The 16,339-nt window shown below is 39.2% G+C and overlaps 1 protein-coding gene across 1 annotated transcript in view; it reads left to right on the forward strand.

Annotated features, from left to right (window-relative positions):
- ZRANB2 (zinc finger, RAN-binding domain containing 2) overlaps positions 1-10,118 on the forward strand; it is a 10,471-nt gene extending 353 nt beyond the window's left edge. The window contains exons 2-10 of the mRNA XM_010561497.1: positions 151-203; positions 333-441; positions 1,743-1,825; positions 3,407-3,483; positions 4,061-4,198; positions 5,077-5,249; positions 7,477-7,563; positions 9,333-9,497; positions 10,036-10,118. Of these exons, the coding sequence (XP_010559799.1) occupies positions 151-203; positions 333-441; positions 1,743-1,825; positions 3,407-3,483; positions 4,061-4,198; positions 5,077-5,249; positions 7,477-7,563; positions 9,333-9,497; positions 10,036-10,099 (949 nt within the window). The 3' untranslated portion in view covers positions 10,100-10,118. The remainder of the gene's footprint in view (positions 1-150; positions 204-332; positions 442-1,742; positions 1,826-3,406; positions 3,484-4,060; positions 4,199-5,076; positions 5,250-7,476; positions 7,564-9,332; positions 9,498-10,035) is intronic.
- Positions 10,119-16,339: the final 6,221 nt, after the last annotated feature.

The following is a 16,339-nucleotide window of genomic DNA, read 5'->3' on the forward strand; positions in this document are numbered from 1 at the left end:
CCCCCGGCTCTGGCACGGCCTGAGAAACTTCGTGTTTTAATTTGGAACAAGTTCAGTTCGCAATATAAAGGTGGGGTTTTTTAAGTCTGGTGTGTGTGCACTTTCCAGCGTTAATGGGCGTCTTCGTTCTCTTTCTGTTCTTATTTTCAGGTGTGGGAATGTTAACTTTGCTAGACGAACCAGCTGTAACAGATGTGGAAGAGGTGAGTATCTGAGAAGATCTATCTCTTTCTTTTTGAAACAAAAGAATATTAAATCTCTTTAATCGTGAAGCAAGATGTTTGAGAACTGTTTGTTTTTTGTCGTTGTGTTTGTTTTTTCTTCTTTTCCAGAAAAAACGACAGAAGCCAAAATGATGAAAGCTGGAGGGACTGAAATAGGAAAGACACTTGCTGAAAAGAGTCGTGGCCTCTTCAGTGCTAACGACTGGCAGTGTAAAACGTACGCCCTTTTAAAAAATGCAGAGTGTTTTCTTAGAGCCGCACAACACCACCACACCTACAATACGATACTTAATTTTGTCAGTATAGATTTACTTGTGCTGATGAGAGGAGTGATAAAAACTCACACCTATTCCACTAGTAGTGTGTTGCTGTGAGGATAGCATTTGTTTTTGTTTGCTGGACAGCAGTTACTTAATTAACATGACTGGAAAAAGATTGAAAAAAATCAAGACTAGACAGGTAAAAGTTTGTGTTCTGATAAGCTGAGACACTTCTCGAGTTTGGAAGAAATGCATAGATAGAAGTAACACCTTCATTGCAGTATATTTTATTGCTAACTTTCACTAAATATTTAACGAGTAAAGTTTAGCACATAGCTAAATTCTTGGATGTTTCCCCAGGCCATTAATTGAGAATATGAAGATCTAAATTAGGAAAGGACTACGTCAATGATATGCTTTGATTTTTGAAAGGTGCTTTCAGATTTTCTGGAGCACTTTTAAGGTTTCCCATTTTTGCCAATTGAGTAAGCTGTCTGACCAGTGAAATCTGGGGGTTTTTTTATCTGTCAGAACTTAGCTGCATTCAGCCTGATGGGTTTCCATTTGCACTGTTCTGCAGTAAGAGACAGGCAGGTTTCCTGGGCAGCGCCATGGGTCCCCATGTCTGAGGGGAATCCACTTGATGCCACGCTTCAGGATTGTCATGTCTTTCCAAGTTCATAGCTAGGCTGTGTCTTGTGGACCTGCTCCTCTCCTCTTTGGGACTGAGCAGCATTCTGATGATAGTGTTACAGATGGATGAAGTACGAGTGGCCTTTTAGGATGCTGTAAGATAGAAATGCAGCATATGCGGAAGCATTATAACTACCTGAGCATCAGTGGATGACGGTGACTGCTCATGAGCATTATTCCCGTGGTAGCTTCTTTGTTAACTCCCCTGAACTGTGAATGCCACTAGTGGAGAGTAGTGAGGAATTTTAACACTTCTTGTGTAGTCTTACTTCTGTTAACTTGTCTGCCTACCTGCCTATTACTTCTACTTCTTTCCCCTTGATTTATACAGTATGGTCCTCTTCCCATCATCCTTGTGCTGGTGAAATACCCCTAGTCTCTCTTGCAGTTCTTTGTGACTGTTGGCCTTGGAGTTAATTGTGTTGTACTGGTGACTGCAGATCACGGCTAAAACTCGGCAAATACATTTTTATGATTATTTTTTTTAAGTGTTGCCTCAACACTTAAGCTTTTTGATTTGAATGAAATGTTTCTTATTTCTGTTTTCTTCTTTTTGCCTCTGAAGATGTGGTAACGTGAACTGGGCCAGAAGATCAGAATGTAATATGTGTAATACTCCAAAGTATGCTAAATTGGAGGAAAGGACAGGTAAGGTGTATATGGTTTTAAAATACTGAAATTACTGTATGAAAACTTATTTTTATAAATCACAATGTAATTTAATTAAAGGGATTGTTTCTGCAGCAGAACTAGCAAAGTTGAATGATCTTCCATATGTAAATAAATCTGTAGGTTCTTAGACTTGGTTACTTTTAGTAGTGTGTAAAGTATGTGGTGGTTTCATTTGGAAAGTCAATGAATATTCGGCTTAAATTGCCTCTGTATTTGATTTTTATACTAAGGCATTTGGAAGAAGTAATGCAGTGTTTTATTAAACTCCAAAAGGTCTCGTGTATATGTTGTGTCTGACTGCAGAGGACTGAGCAGTCACAAGAACAGCATTAAAGGCTGTATAGATTAGACTGTTATCTCTTAATGAGGTTTGAGGTTTGGTCACACTGTGACACATTTAAAGTTCCTCCTGCATTAGCAATGAACCTGGTGGTAACTAGAACAGAAGATATCCTTACAGGGCGGTCGTAACTATTTATACTGTTACCTCTGCAAACGGGATCAGGCAGAGAATGTAATGCATAGAGTGTAACACTAGTGCATAGGAAAAAAACAGCATGGAGAAGAGCACAGAGCTTATTATTCAAAAGGAAAAAGAATATTTTAAAATATTTTTATTGAAGAATAATATTTAATTATATTTCCTATAATATTTCATAAATTGAATGTTTTTGATAATTAATTTTTCAAGTTCTGGTGTCCTTCAGAGTAAACTTACAGTCACGTGCAGGACACCTAGCATATTGTACATGCTTTCAGTAAATTACAAAGTCAGCTGACATTAAAATGAGCCGTTGAAGTTTTCCACTTACGTTATAAAAAGGAATAGAAAGATTCTTAAGGCAGATCTTGGCAGTTGTACAATTCAGTGCAACTACAGGATGCTTTTATTCCTATTGCTCCCTGAGGGTATATACGTGACTTGTACGTCACAGAACAATTGCGATATGGGAGCAGACTGGCATGCCCAGAGGCCAGCAAGGAGGCTGTGTGCACGTAGGACCTGGCTGTGGCAAAGGGGCTGCAGCAACACCAGCAGCTGGGAAAGCAGTTTGCCGGTGTTGCCCTCACCTCACGTTTCATTGCCTGCTTTTCCCAGTTGGCTACTGGCTGCTCTCAGAGGTGGGATTTTGGTCTTCAAGGGCAGTAGCCTTTACTCTAGCCCTTTGGAGATGTTCTTGTGTTTATCCACACCAAGGCAATTGTCAGACACTGCAGCCCTGCCAGAGCTCTTCTGGGAAGCTGGTTGCTCAGCACAGCTGTAATCCTGAATTTTTTTCTTTTTTTTTTTCCCATTCTTTTAAAAGCTATTGCTTCTGTGTTGTTTATGTGTCTTAATCCATTTTCTCAATTAGGTTTCTGAAGAACTATGTTTAATAAACATGTGTGGGAACAATTCATGTTCCTCTTGAGATCATGTTACATTCTTATGGCATATATTTATAAATCCACTGAAGGCTTCCAGAACCTGTGTGAAAGTTTATTCTAAACTTTGTGCTTAATGTAGCTGAATTTGGTGCAGCTCAAGAGATTGTCTTGTTTTACCCCTTTTTAAAGGATACGGAGGAGGATTTAATGAACGAGAGAATGTTGAATATATAGAACGTGAAGAATCAGATGGGGAGTATGATGAGGTAAGATTAGGTGCAGGTGTTACTCTGGAGAGACGCGTGTTGTGTGATTTGTGTTTAGGATGTGTGCATTTGCATTTCCTTAAAGGGAAAAGCGCGAGTCAGGAATACATTGTGATGCATCTTTTTGTCAAATGCTCAAGTGTGAAAGTTTTGAACTGAAAGTGACTGCATCTGTTTTGTCTTTTTGGGGGTTAAAAACTTAAGAATGAGTTCAAATTAAACTGGTACAAGCTGAGTTCATTAAACTTCTTAGGGAGCTGGCTTCAGGGTCATGCATGTTGTTTTCAGCCAGATGTTCAACACTGTTTTATAAAGATAACCCATAGACACGAGTATGAAATACTCTTTTGTTAAATTCAGATTTCCATTAATCTTGTCTGTGGGTACTAATTGTATCTAAGATAAGTAGGTCTTTAGGAAGTTTCTTGTTGCTAATTGGTTTCATGATACTTTTCCTTCCCTTTGAGCAATACCTTGTTTGCAATTGATGTATATTTTCTCATAGAATTTTTATGAAAAAATACAGTTGGAAGTTACTTTTGATTAAATTGTATTCTAATGGAATAAAATTTCTTAGTTTGGACGCAAAAAGAAAAAGTACAGAGGGAAGCCGGTTGGTCCTGCATCTATCCTGAAGGAAGTAGAAGATAAGGAATCTGAAGGGGAAGATGAGGAGGATGAGGATGAAGATCTCTCTAAATATAAATTGGATGAGGTAGCATGTTCTGTTTTTTTCCTAGAAATTTTTTTTTAATTATTATTACAGTGCTGTTTAGTATTAGTAGGTGAGGTTTCATCTGTATTTTGAGCTGCCTTTAGAGCAATGTAAAGGAGTAGCTATCAGAGTATTGCAGTCTACAGCTTCTGTAAAGTTTGTGCACAAGCTTTGTTTTGTTCTAAATACCTGCATTCAGAGATGTATAATTTTTTTTAAACCATAAAAAATTAAAAGCTTATCTGAGATCAGAATAAAAAATTTTGAGATCTTTATTTGGAGCCTGTATGTATGGTTACCATATAAAGGGAATGTTCTTGAATTTTATTCTTAGCCTTTTAAAACCACGTCAGATTTATTTTTGATAAAAGGGAATAAAATATTCAGAGATTATATTCATCTTTCCTGAAATGCATGATCATCACGTATTGGATTGTCCACATCTTTGGACAACAGTCGTGCAGAGACACGCGTATGTGCTTATTTTTAACACAGCAGTCACCAAATTCTGCATATGAAACATGTCTCTGCAGAGTTATGCTATGGTTATAGATTTTGAGCCTGAAAATTCTTCCAGGCACTCATTTAAAATAACTGGTAAAAATGAATGTCTGTATTTTCATTAACGTCATTAAGTATCAGAAAATGAGACTTCAGATGGGGGTTTTGCAAGCTTTTTAATAGTTTGCTTTGAAAGACAAATTTTCAGTCACTCTTTACTCTTAAAATTTTTGGATCTCATTAAATGCACTAACAACAGTATTTTCAAAGGTTTGAAAAAAAGCACAAAATAACCCACAGAATAAGTAAAAAACACTAACTGAAGAAAACAATCAAAATATTTCTTAAGTATTTTTTTTATATCTGCATTTTTTCAGGATGAGGATGAAGATGATGCTGACCTTTCAAAATATAATCTTGACGCCAGTGAAGAAGAGGACACTAATAAGAAAAAGAAATCCAATAGGCGCAGTCGTTCTAAGTCTCGATCTTCCCACTCACGATCTTCATCGCGCTCATCCTCTCATTCAAGCTCAAGGTCTAGGTCCAGGTAAACGGGTACAGGTCACGGGTAACGCCAGGCAAAATGTCAGTATCTAACTTCTTTATTTACTTTTTTTTTCTTGATTGCCTTACAGTTTTAGTTTCATAATGTTAACAATTCTATGTACAGAATTTACACAGGTAGATAATGTTCTTTTCTGACCTTCTGTGGGCCCTCAGTAGGGAGGCTTCATATGTCTTGTTGCTTGTTTTAGTAAATTTAAGTTGGTATTTCAATTGAGTCCTTCAAAAAAATGTAAAATATAACTTATTTTCAATTTCATTTTTAGGCTTGTTGGCCATATGTGATTCAATGGGTGAACTTTTTTTAGCAATGTTAAGTAGAGTTGTTGAACAGAGAAGCAGAAGGGTGGTATTGTTCAAGTGGGAGGAGGTGGCAGAAGAGGGCAGTGATGATGCAGTTCGGACAGATTCAGTGAAAGGACAGAATGGAAAATATCCTGGAAATAAAGATGAGAAACTTGAACTTAGTTTGTTGGCAAGCGACAAAGCTTTAAGTACAGTGGCAATGTTGTCAGAATAACACTAAAGGTTTATACTGATAATGGAGCCACAAAAAAGTTTACTGGGTAGATTTAAGATCTCACATTATTATTTAAATTCAGTAATATATGAACAATTCCATAAATGTGTAATCATGTGATATAAATCATGTAGCTTTTTAGCTGCCTTACAACTAATACAAGGATGATACTGATAAGTTTAAAACCTCAAATCGGTACTAGCTCATAGGGTTATACATAAAGTTCATATACATAAAGTTCAAGTTTCTTCTAATCTTCCTAGCTTTGTAACTGCCCCTCTCTGCTCTCACCGCTGGGATCACTGCCCTCATTCTTCAGACCCTTATACTAACCAGATGTCAGCCTCTGTCTTGGTTTTGTCTTTCTCCCCATTGCTGTCATGCTTTTTTTCATGCTGCCTCTTCTATGAAAAATTATGTTCTTCACCATATGTATTGTCGGCCTCCCCGCTCCTTCAGATGCCATCTTGAGATGTGTATTTGCAGCCTGATTCCAAGGAGCAGCACTAAGTGAATAATAGTGACTGAGCTGACCGGCTCTCAGCATTTTTTGTAAATGAAGTGAGATGTGGAGCAAGATCTTTGAGGAAGTGGCTGTATTGTCCTGTGTGAGGACAGTACGCTGCCAGTATGGGCTGCATTTGAGTATAATTCTTAGGTTTAGGAGTGGGAAGGTCAAAGACAGAACTTCATCTGGCCCTAACTTTGTTTGTTAATTCACAAATGTTAACAGGGAGGTAAAAAGTAGCTCATCATAACTGACATTTGCTAGGGATCTTTCAACTTTCTGTTGAACTTTTCGCTTCTAGCTACAGATAATTAATTGGAAATATCAGTTGCCATTTGTGGATACTTCTTTGTGTTTTTTTAAAAAAGTTTAAATATATTTTCTGGTTAGCATGTGTTCATACCACTTCTGTTTTGCACAGAAGAGTGCAAAGTGAGAAAGACATGGTAACAATATAAACTGAGAGATTGACAGCATGTATAATACATTTTTCCTGAAAAGACTATTAGAATTTGATTGCAATGCCTTCTTTTTACAATGGTTACTGCAAGTCCGCTACCGTTTTTGCATATCTTTTGTGGTTTGTGCTTTAAAGAAAAACCATCAACATGAAAAATTTTAAAATTATTTTGACTAGTTACAAGTAGTGTTAGATATGTCTGTATTTTAGCAAAGAATTAACTACTACTAAATTTTTAATGCAGGGGGAAATCTTTATGAAACTTGAAACTGCTTACAAAATGCTTGTGAGAACTGACTTGGGGAAAATTTGAGCTAGCTAGTCCTAATACTCTTACCTGCTCTGCTTTTCAAAGAAACTGATGGTTTTCAAGTTAAGGCACAAATTAAAAGCTAAGGCATTGATTTCATGAAATAGTTAATAGATATGCAGTTGTTTCATTTTGCCAAATAACTGCAATACGGTTTGATTTTTGTGCTTTGTTTTAGGAAATGTAATAAAAAGCTGACTATAAATTTTTTTAATGCACCATCTTAGTATGTTAAAGTTTCTGTTTTAAAATGTACTATGGTGACAGTGGGGGAGTAGGAGCAAAATTGTCACTTCTTTAGTGACTCTAGGCCAAATTGTATTGATGCATCGTTGCCTCTACTCCTAACAGTAGTAGTTACTCTGCTAAATAAAGTCAGATACTGGAAAAAAAATCTTCCATGTTGTTTCAGGTCCCATTCAAGAAGTTCTTCCAGTTCCAGATCAAGATCTCGTTCCAGTTCCAGAGAACACTCTAGATCTCGTGGGTCGAAATCAAGGTGAATGAGGTAGCACTCTCTCCTTGCAGAGAGAAAAAAGGGCAGAAGAACCAACCGCTTGTTGATTTCATCGTAAAATTATGCTGGTCAAAAAAACATTAACTCATTTTTATCTTGGAAGTCAGAATTCCTGGGGTCTCTGCACGAGGTTGTTGCCACTACAGATGTGTTTCTTGAGAATGCGAGGTTTTGGTTGAAGAGTTTAAGTCTGATCTAAGCTAGACAAGTGGACGCCACAGATCTTCACTTTGAAGGAAGAAGAAATTGAATGCATGTTTACTTGCTTCAGTAATTTTTGCTGTTTTTACTATTTCCACTTTGGCTACTTGATGTGGAAGAACGTTAGAAAATACGCTAGACTGCTGGTTTTGTGTTTAGTGATAACTTATTTAACATATCTAACTTCCACTAGATAGTGCTGCTATTGTCTTTATAAATGTGGGGGGAATGTATAAAAATGTTGATAGCACATCATGTGAGAAGTTGACAGGAGTTTGAGCTAGCTGACCTTTTCTGTATAGCAGTTACTGACTTGTGTGGGGAAAAGTAACAAAAGCACCAAGTTCCTTGAGGTGTCCTTGCACAGACATCCTGTTGGCAGGACTTTTCCTTTTGCAATGGAATGAAGAACTGTCCCATCTCCATGCATGCAGAGAATCTTAAAACTGTAAATAAGGAAGTTTGAGTTGGGAAGACCAATCACAAATGGTGCTACTGCCCTTTGGCGGCAGAAATGTGCTATGGATTGCCACATGAGGGCCAGTGCAAGATGGAATTGATACTTTTAGGAAGAGAAAAAGGGTGCCTGTGCCCCCACTAGATGCTGAAGTGACTCGTCAGCTGAGCTGGGTTATTTGCTTGTGCCACACAGCATCCACCGAGAGTCCTCAGTGTATTAGCTTATGTGAAATAAGACTGCTTTGTTATTTACAATGAGAACCCTGAAAATATTTTTACGAACAACATGCACTGTGTTGTTGGGGTTTTTTTAATGTTTTATCCAGTTTACTGGAAAAAAAAAAAAAAATCCTGTTGGGTGTTTTTATATAATTTTGGAATTAGAGTTTAGGAATTTCTAGCTCTATTACTTTTTCCACAAGTCTTTTTTTTTCTTGGGTTTTTTAGATAACCAAAGTGATCTTTGAGTGCTTGTAAGTGAAGCTGGTTCATTTTTTTTTTTAATGCCAAAATGACTGTATTCTAAGAGATTTTTTTAAAATACTTTGTTGTAGAAGGTCTCATGCTCTACACAAATTTATTTTAAGATTTGAAATTTACCTTCTGAGGGTTTTTACTATTCTAGTAAGATGAACGTTACTTTACAAATCTCCGGTGTGAAATAGCCATTAATATAATGTGAAACATTGTTAAATCAGCATTACATCTGTGGTTTTCAAGCCATTTTGCTTTGTGAATTTAACTGCTGAGGAAGGTCCTCATATAGGCTACTTCCTGTCCCAGTCTCCCATGGCTTCTTTGTCAAAATGCATCATTCTGGTGAATGCTGGAAAGAGGTTTCCGAAACATTGGTGGTCTGTATATCAAGAAACATTATTTAGCAAAATTTTTTAAGAAAACTACCACGGCAGTAGAAGTCTTTATTGGCAGATAACTAAGGAGTAAGTATTAAAGCATCCACACATTTATTTGACAAAACACTGATGTAACTAGAGTAGTGAGTGTTCATGAGAACTGTCTCTTTTTGTTCTTTCTTTGTTCTTTCTATATTATACCAGAATTAAATCTGATTTATTTCTTAATCAATAAAGATCCAGCTCCAGGTCCTACAGGGGGTCTTCCACCCCAAGAAAAAGATCTTACTCAAGCTCTCGTTCATCATCTTCCCCTGAGAGAAGCAAGAAGCGAAGTCGTTCTAGATCTTCTTCATCTGGTGATCGCAAAAAAAGACGATCGAGATCACGGTCACCCGAAAGGTTTGGGTTTATGTAGAATAAGAATGGGTGTATTTAAATGTGTGATTTTTTTTTTTTCCTGAAGGACTGAGATTCACTGGGAAAGAATTGAATCCGATCAGTTATTCTGATATTAAAAGTAGTTTTCTCACTTCCCCTACTCTTACTTCCTATTAAAACCTCTGTAATTGCTTTTTTCCTGCCCCCCAACCCCCACCCCAATGAAACTTCCTCCTGGTAGGAGCATGTTCCTTAGAAAGACCTGGGTCACCATTCTTTTCAGTGTGTGAAAGTGTTAATGTGTACATTATTGATTTATTTTCATAAGTAAATATTGCATTTAGAAATTGTATTCTGCTTTCAGTCTTAAACTTACATTTTTAGTACTAAATTCACATTCATGAGCTTAAAGTGGTTTAAAGTTATTTCTATATTCTTATAAGGCCCCTATCAGATATACTTGGCTTCCAGCTATTATAGGATACAGACTACTCAAAGTGGATGCTAAAATTAATTTCAACTTATTTCTTTGCATGCTTTCTCCATTTATATCTTACAGACGCCGCAGATCGTCATCTGGATCTTCCCATTCTGGTTCCCGTACAAGTTCTAAAAAGAAATAATGTATTAAATCTCACATTTTAAAAAAAAAAAAAAAAAAATTCCAGTCAGTGCATGAGACATTTTTAAGAATTTGGTGTCTTACTTGGTCAGAAGTGCTAAATCTGCTAGTAGAGATGCATGTCTGTCCTTGCTTTCTGGAAAACTGCAGCTTTGTTCATTCATGAAACAAAAAGTGAGGTAGCATTTTAAGCCATAAACTCCCCAGAGCAGATGTGAAGTTTTATTATTTGAGTAAGGGGCAGGTTTATTTTTAAAGACTCAGTTACTCGATTCCTGGCTCTCTTACATGTATGAGCAGGCACAGGTTGGATATGCTCTAATACAACTCTGCTCTTCGTGTCACAATTACGAAGCAGTATCTGAGGAATACAGGAAGAACCCATGAGCTTTCTGCATCCAGCGCCTGAGCTTGTTTGATGTAGCTCGTATGGGACCACAAAAGATTAGCATAGCTGTAGGGCTGGTGTTACCCATTGGATGACAGTAGTGAGTACTTAGGTCTAATTATTTTTTGGTTTTCTGTGTTGAAGTATAGATGGATGCCCCTCTCTTAGCTATGCTCAGTGCAAAATAGCTGTTAAATACCCAGTCCATCATATGATTTGGTAGAGAGTGAATTAGACTCCATTCCGTCGAAGCGAGGATGTTTGAGACATTGGGCGCTATCCTCTCCATTGCTTGAGTCTCATAGCTGCCAGTGCCTGTCACTAGAAATTATTTGCTGCAGTCAGCAAAGTGCCCTTTCTGCAGCGGGTACTGGCTATGGTATTTTCACATGCATGGACCCAGGACTCTGCGATCCTTTCTTGCAAAAGGATCATTTAGGAACTACTCTGGAGATGGAGGAATATGGAACTAGCTTCTCGGAATCAAGTGAAGCTTCTGCAGGCCATCTGTAAAATTCATTTTGGGCTGACTAAAATTTTCAAGGTATCTGAATTTTATTTATATTTAAAAATGAGAATTATAAACTCTGTAGAAAGTTCTGACATCTTAAATGTGTTCTTCATCAGTCATTCTTTTTCCCTTAAATATAATTTATGGCTTAAAATGCTTTATTGAATCTATTTTACTAGCAATATCACATTAAAACTTGGTCTCTCTTGAGCTCCGTTTGGTTAAGAAAAGTTTAAGTATCTTCAGTGCCATGACAAGGTAAGTATGTTAAGGAAAATTCTTCTTTTTAAGCAAGTAAACAGCAATATATCTGCATTTATTTCAGTAATAAAACTTCCAAGCCCATATTTGACCACTTTCTTTAAATGAACTGCGCAAAAACAAACGGAGCGAAATTTAAAAACTACATTCTGCTTTCTTTTTTTTTTATTTTTTTTTTAAGACACTTCTTTTGGACTGGTATATAAGCAAAATGTTTTTGTTGTAGAAATATTTTGATAATCTTTGCAGAAAAAAATGCTCTGCAGTTTCTTCTTTAATGCTTTCTTTTATATCTAATTTCAATGCTAAATGTGTGTAGATTGCACAAGAGCAGGTTAGTCTTGTAACTGTGCCTCTGACAACTTCAAAGTCCAACTACTAAATTGTAAAGATCAGATCAAATAGATGCTATGTTGTTAGCCTTTGGGTTTTTTCTTGTGCTTTGTATTAAAATTGTTGCTGTACTTAACAGATGAAAGTTTTTAAATTTAGCAAATGATAGGCTACAGACAAAGGAAAATTATGGTTTCTTTTGGCTTAGATAAAATGTAAGGCAAAATGATTCTGTAGACAAGTGTAAATAAAACCTGTGAGTCAACTGTGCAGTGAGTGCTTTCTCTTGGAAACATAAGCAAATCTTTCTTTATAACCTATACTAACAGTTATTTTGTTGTTGTTCTCTGTTACAGCAGTACAAGAAGGGCAGTATGTGCACTTACCTGGCCATATGTATCATACATTTTCAGATTGTTTCAGTTCTTTAAGTACTGAAAATATTTGTGGATTTAAGCAGCAGCATTTTTAAAATGAGCTTTTACAAAACTTCAAGGTATTTTCTTCTGTATGTGTTCCATATCTCCTTTTCAGAAAGTTTTTAGAGGAAGCAGTATGTTTAAATTATTTTGATTTCTACGTTTTAAAATACAACAGCACATCAACTATAGTAGTCTTTGCATGCCTGTTACAAGTTACACAAAAACCCCTCTTTGTAGTTATTGGATCGCAAATAAATTAGAACCAAGCTATTAGAACTAAACACGGTCCACCTCTGTTAAGACACAAAGCTAGATTAAGCTCACGCAGCAAAAAGGTGTGGGTTTACTGTAGTAGAGGGGTTGTGTGGGTTGGGGCGGGTAGAATTATCTCCAGTGGCCTAGCAGGAAATTACTGTTTCACTAGAAAATATTTCCCTTGCTGTCAGTTTAGCCATTGGGGGCAGATAAATTGCTGCCTATAGAAATAAACTGGTATTTCTGTGCAGCTTTATCAAAGATCAGTGAAGTTTGTCATGGCAATGGAGGAAGTGTTGATTAGGTTAAGTTTAGGCCTAATGTGCTTTTCTAAGGAAAATCAAATGCATTCATGAATAGTGATGGTGGGTTTGCATAAGCATTTTTCTGTAGTAATTGAAATTTACTAAAATTAAAGGCAGACTAGCCTTTAATTTTATACAAGAGTGAAATCCACTGCTGAAAAATGCTTCTTTTTTCTTCAGATAGGTAGCCAATTAATAATAAAAAGCATTAAAATGTACATGTTGGTACATCTTAAAACAAGATTGCTTCATTTCCACACCAGGTAACTTCTGTACGCTGTTGTCTGATAGAAGCAACTGTGGTGAATGACCAGAGATTAAATGGACGCTGTGTTAGGTCTTGCTTCTCACTAACCCCCCCAAACTTAAATTTAGTTGTAATGAACTACTGCAAGTTGGTTGTTATGCCTAGGACTCTGCAATGTTTTCATCCTTTTCGGTGCATTATGCATTTCCTCGTTTGCCACGATGGTGGGGTGATGTTGCAGCATGGGCTTGTATTGATGATTAGCAGGCCAGTGTTTTGAATGATGTCATTTTAAATTCAGTGGCCTATCATCAGTCACCTTTAGGGAATAATTGAGTGTAAATAACATTTCAAGAGGGTCGTGGCTTAACCCCAGCCTGCAACTAAGCCCTACGCAGCTGCTTGCCCAGTCCTGCCCAGTGGGGCTGTGGGGAGAACTGGAAGAGTAAAAGCGAGAAAACTCATGGGCTGAGATGAATACAGTTTAACAGGGAAAGCAAAAGCTGTGCATGCAAGCAAAGCAAAACAAGGAATTCACCACTTCTCGTGGGCATGCAGGTGTTCAGCCATCTCCAGGAAATCAGGGCTGCACCGTGTGTAATGGTGACTTGGGAAGACAAATGCCATCACTCCGAACATCCCCCCCCTTCCTTCTTCCCCCAGCTTTATATGCTGAGTATGACGTCCTATGGTCTGGACTATCCCTCTGGTCAGTTGAGGTCAGCTGTCCCGGCTGTGTCTCCTCCCAACTCCTTGTGCCCCCCCAGCCTCCTCGCTGGTGGGGTGGGGGGAGAAGCAGAAAAGGCCTTGACTCTGTGTAAGCGCTGCTCAGCGATAACAAAAATATCTCCTCCTCCTCAACACTGTTTACAGCACAAATCCAAAACATAGCCCCATACCAGCTACTGTGAAGAAAATTAACTCTTATCTCAGCCAAAACCAGCATAAAGAGTAATGAAAAATACAAACATTGATGAAGATGTTTACCTGAAACCTTTCCAATTTCAATGTAGCACTGCTAGACAAATATTGAAAAACAATTCTTGAGTATGGCAGGATAACTTTAAGTAGTAATAGTGTATTAGACCTGGTGCCTTTCATTCAGGTGTCAGAAAGGGCTTCTTAAAAGTAAATTTTGAAAATCAAGAGCTGACCAATGGAGTTTGGCATTCCCAGGACGGTACAGGATGTGAATGGAGGGGTTTAGAGCCGAAGTTTTGTTCTCTGTAACCACCTCACTTTAGCTGGTAACCGTGATGTTTTGCTGTTGTCTTCCAAAAGACTTAATGCTTGAGTCCTTTCCAAGTCAGATGTCAGCAGAGTTACTAAGATCCTAAAGTGAATATTCTTGGGCAGTATGAAAAAGATATTTTAAATGGGAAAAGGGTTTGACTGAAGCTGGTGGAAGTTTTAAGGGGCAGGCTTGTCGCACATCCCCTCCAGTCCTGGTAACGCTTCCTTCACTCTTCTCAGTCAGTGGCAACACCTGAGGATCAGCCTGTCTTTACAATTATTTCCTGTTTGAGGAGTTTCCCTGCTAGGGATGCTACCTCTGCTTGAGTCCCTACGCTGTAGCTTTCACAGACTTTTGGGGAAGAAACTCCAGCTACTGTTTCTAAATGATTCTGTAGTTTGTTCTTGGAGCATTAATCAAAATGTATCACTGGCTATAGAATTTTCTGTCTAGAATTCCTTTAACAAAAAGGAGGTTTCTGTTCTTTATTCAGAAATAACATGAGCTAATAGGGTGTTTGTTTTGGTCTGGGTTTTTGTTTGTTTTTTTTTTAAAGTATGAAAGTATAGATATTTGTGCAATCTTTTGCAAAATTTGGGCAAGGGAGCAACAGGAGGGAGTAATGCTCCTGTGACAGTTCAATTATGATGACAGCTTTGAGCAAAGTCCTGCGCAATTTGCTAACTTTACCTGTCCTCCCATTATCAAAATGAGTAGTCTTTTTATTGGAAAAAGAGGTTGCTTACACATGCATTTAAGAAAAAAAAAGCCGGTAGAGTGCTTCGTACTTCGTTTGGAAAATGGAACTAATAAATTGATGCTTTCTCTCATAGGCTGGTTATGGACCCCATCCAGAAATAACCCACAACCAAGCTAACAGGGAACATTCCCGCTGAAAAACTGTGAGGCACAAATATCAAGCACAGTACAAAATGATGGCACACAGATCTTCCAAATGGCAGAGGGGGGGCACAGAAGATGCGTGCTCAACTCACAGTAGCTCCAAATCAATGACTCAATGTCAGAATTGGAAAGGAGGGGGGGGGGGAGGAGAGGAAAGGATATTTTCCCCTCACACTTTCCAGACTTTCTACTTTAAGCTGTGTACATCTGAGTTTGGCGTGAATATTGTTCCCAGCAGTGGACTTTCTCCGCAAATGGCATCCTGCTGTACATCTGCAAGGTTAAAGTCTGGATTGCTTTGTTTAAGGACAGGTTGTTGTACGTGTTCTAGAAAGCTGAGCATTAACAAAGAAGCCACAGCTCAATAATTTATAAAGCAGGCCGTAACTTCTACTATGGTTCTTAATTATGAGAAATGTGGCTTTTTCCATTGCATGATGTAGCGTGCGCACGCTCAGTCATACAAAGTAAAACCTGAGCAGGGCAGCATTTTAAACTAGACTTTGTTAATAGCGCTTTCAACCCATAAAACGGTTAAAACTTCTTAAAACTGTTAACTCTGCCTTCACAGGAAAAACGACTTAAATCCCTAGCGGTAGCTGACTACCTAGAGCAAGCCAGGAAGTTCCTGCTCATAAGCAAAGAAATTAATTGTAACACGGAACAAGGATTTGTAATGATAATTGGCGTGGGTTCTCGGAGTCGTCGTTACCTGTGCCGGTGGCAAAGCCGGGTCCCACCAGACTCCCGAGACGGTGAGGACATGGGAATGGCACAAGGCTGAAGGTGCTCCGGTGCGGCGGGTGTCGTGGCTGCTCAGGAGCTCTCTCCCCTAACACCTGGGGGGGGGGGGGGGTGTCGTTTATTTATTCCCGATTAACCAAGCCAGTTTCTGCCCGAGGTCAGAGACACCGCTCGGTTGAGCCTGAACCGTGCTAAAACTCAGCCCTGGGAGTTAAAACAGGGCGGGAGAAGAAAGGAGGAAAAGAGAGCAGCCGCCGCCCGCGTTGCCCCCTCAGGGTACGAGGAAGGCGGCCGCAGCCGCCGCGCAAGGCCGCCGGCATTCCGCGGGCCGCGGCCGCCCCGTCACCTCACGGCTCGGCAGCGGTTCAGCTTCCAGCGGGACACCCGGGGCCGGGGGGCGGCGACGGCCCCGGTGCCGCCCGGGGGCAGCAGAGCTCACGGACCGGCTCGGCCAGCGCCCGCCGCCGCCATCGCGCTGGGGGGGGCCGGCCGGCAGCCCCCGGGCCCGTCTCCCTGAGGGAGCCATCCCCGCCGGGCCCGTCCTGAGGCACGGCAGCGTTCCCCAGCCCCGCGGCTGGCTGAGGGCGGCGGGGCCGCGCCGCGCCGCCTCCCCGTTCCCCTCAGGGCGGGAAGGGCCG

The sequence above is a fragment of the Haliaeetus leucocephalus genome, unplaced genomic scaffold, assembly GCF_000737465.1.
Source record: "Haliaeetus leucocephalus isolate CR32 unplaced genomic scaffold, Haliaeetus_leucocephalus-4.0 Scaffold147, whole genome shotgun sequence".
NCBI lineage: Eukaryota > Metazoa > Chordata > Aves > Accipitriformes > Accipitridae > Haliaeetus > Haliaeetus leucocephalus.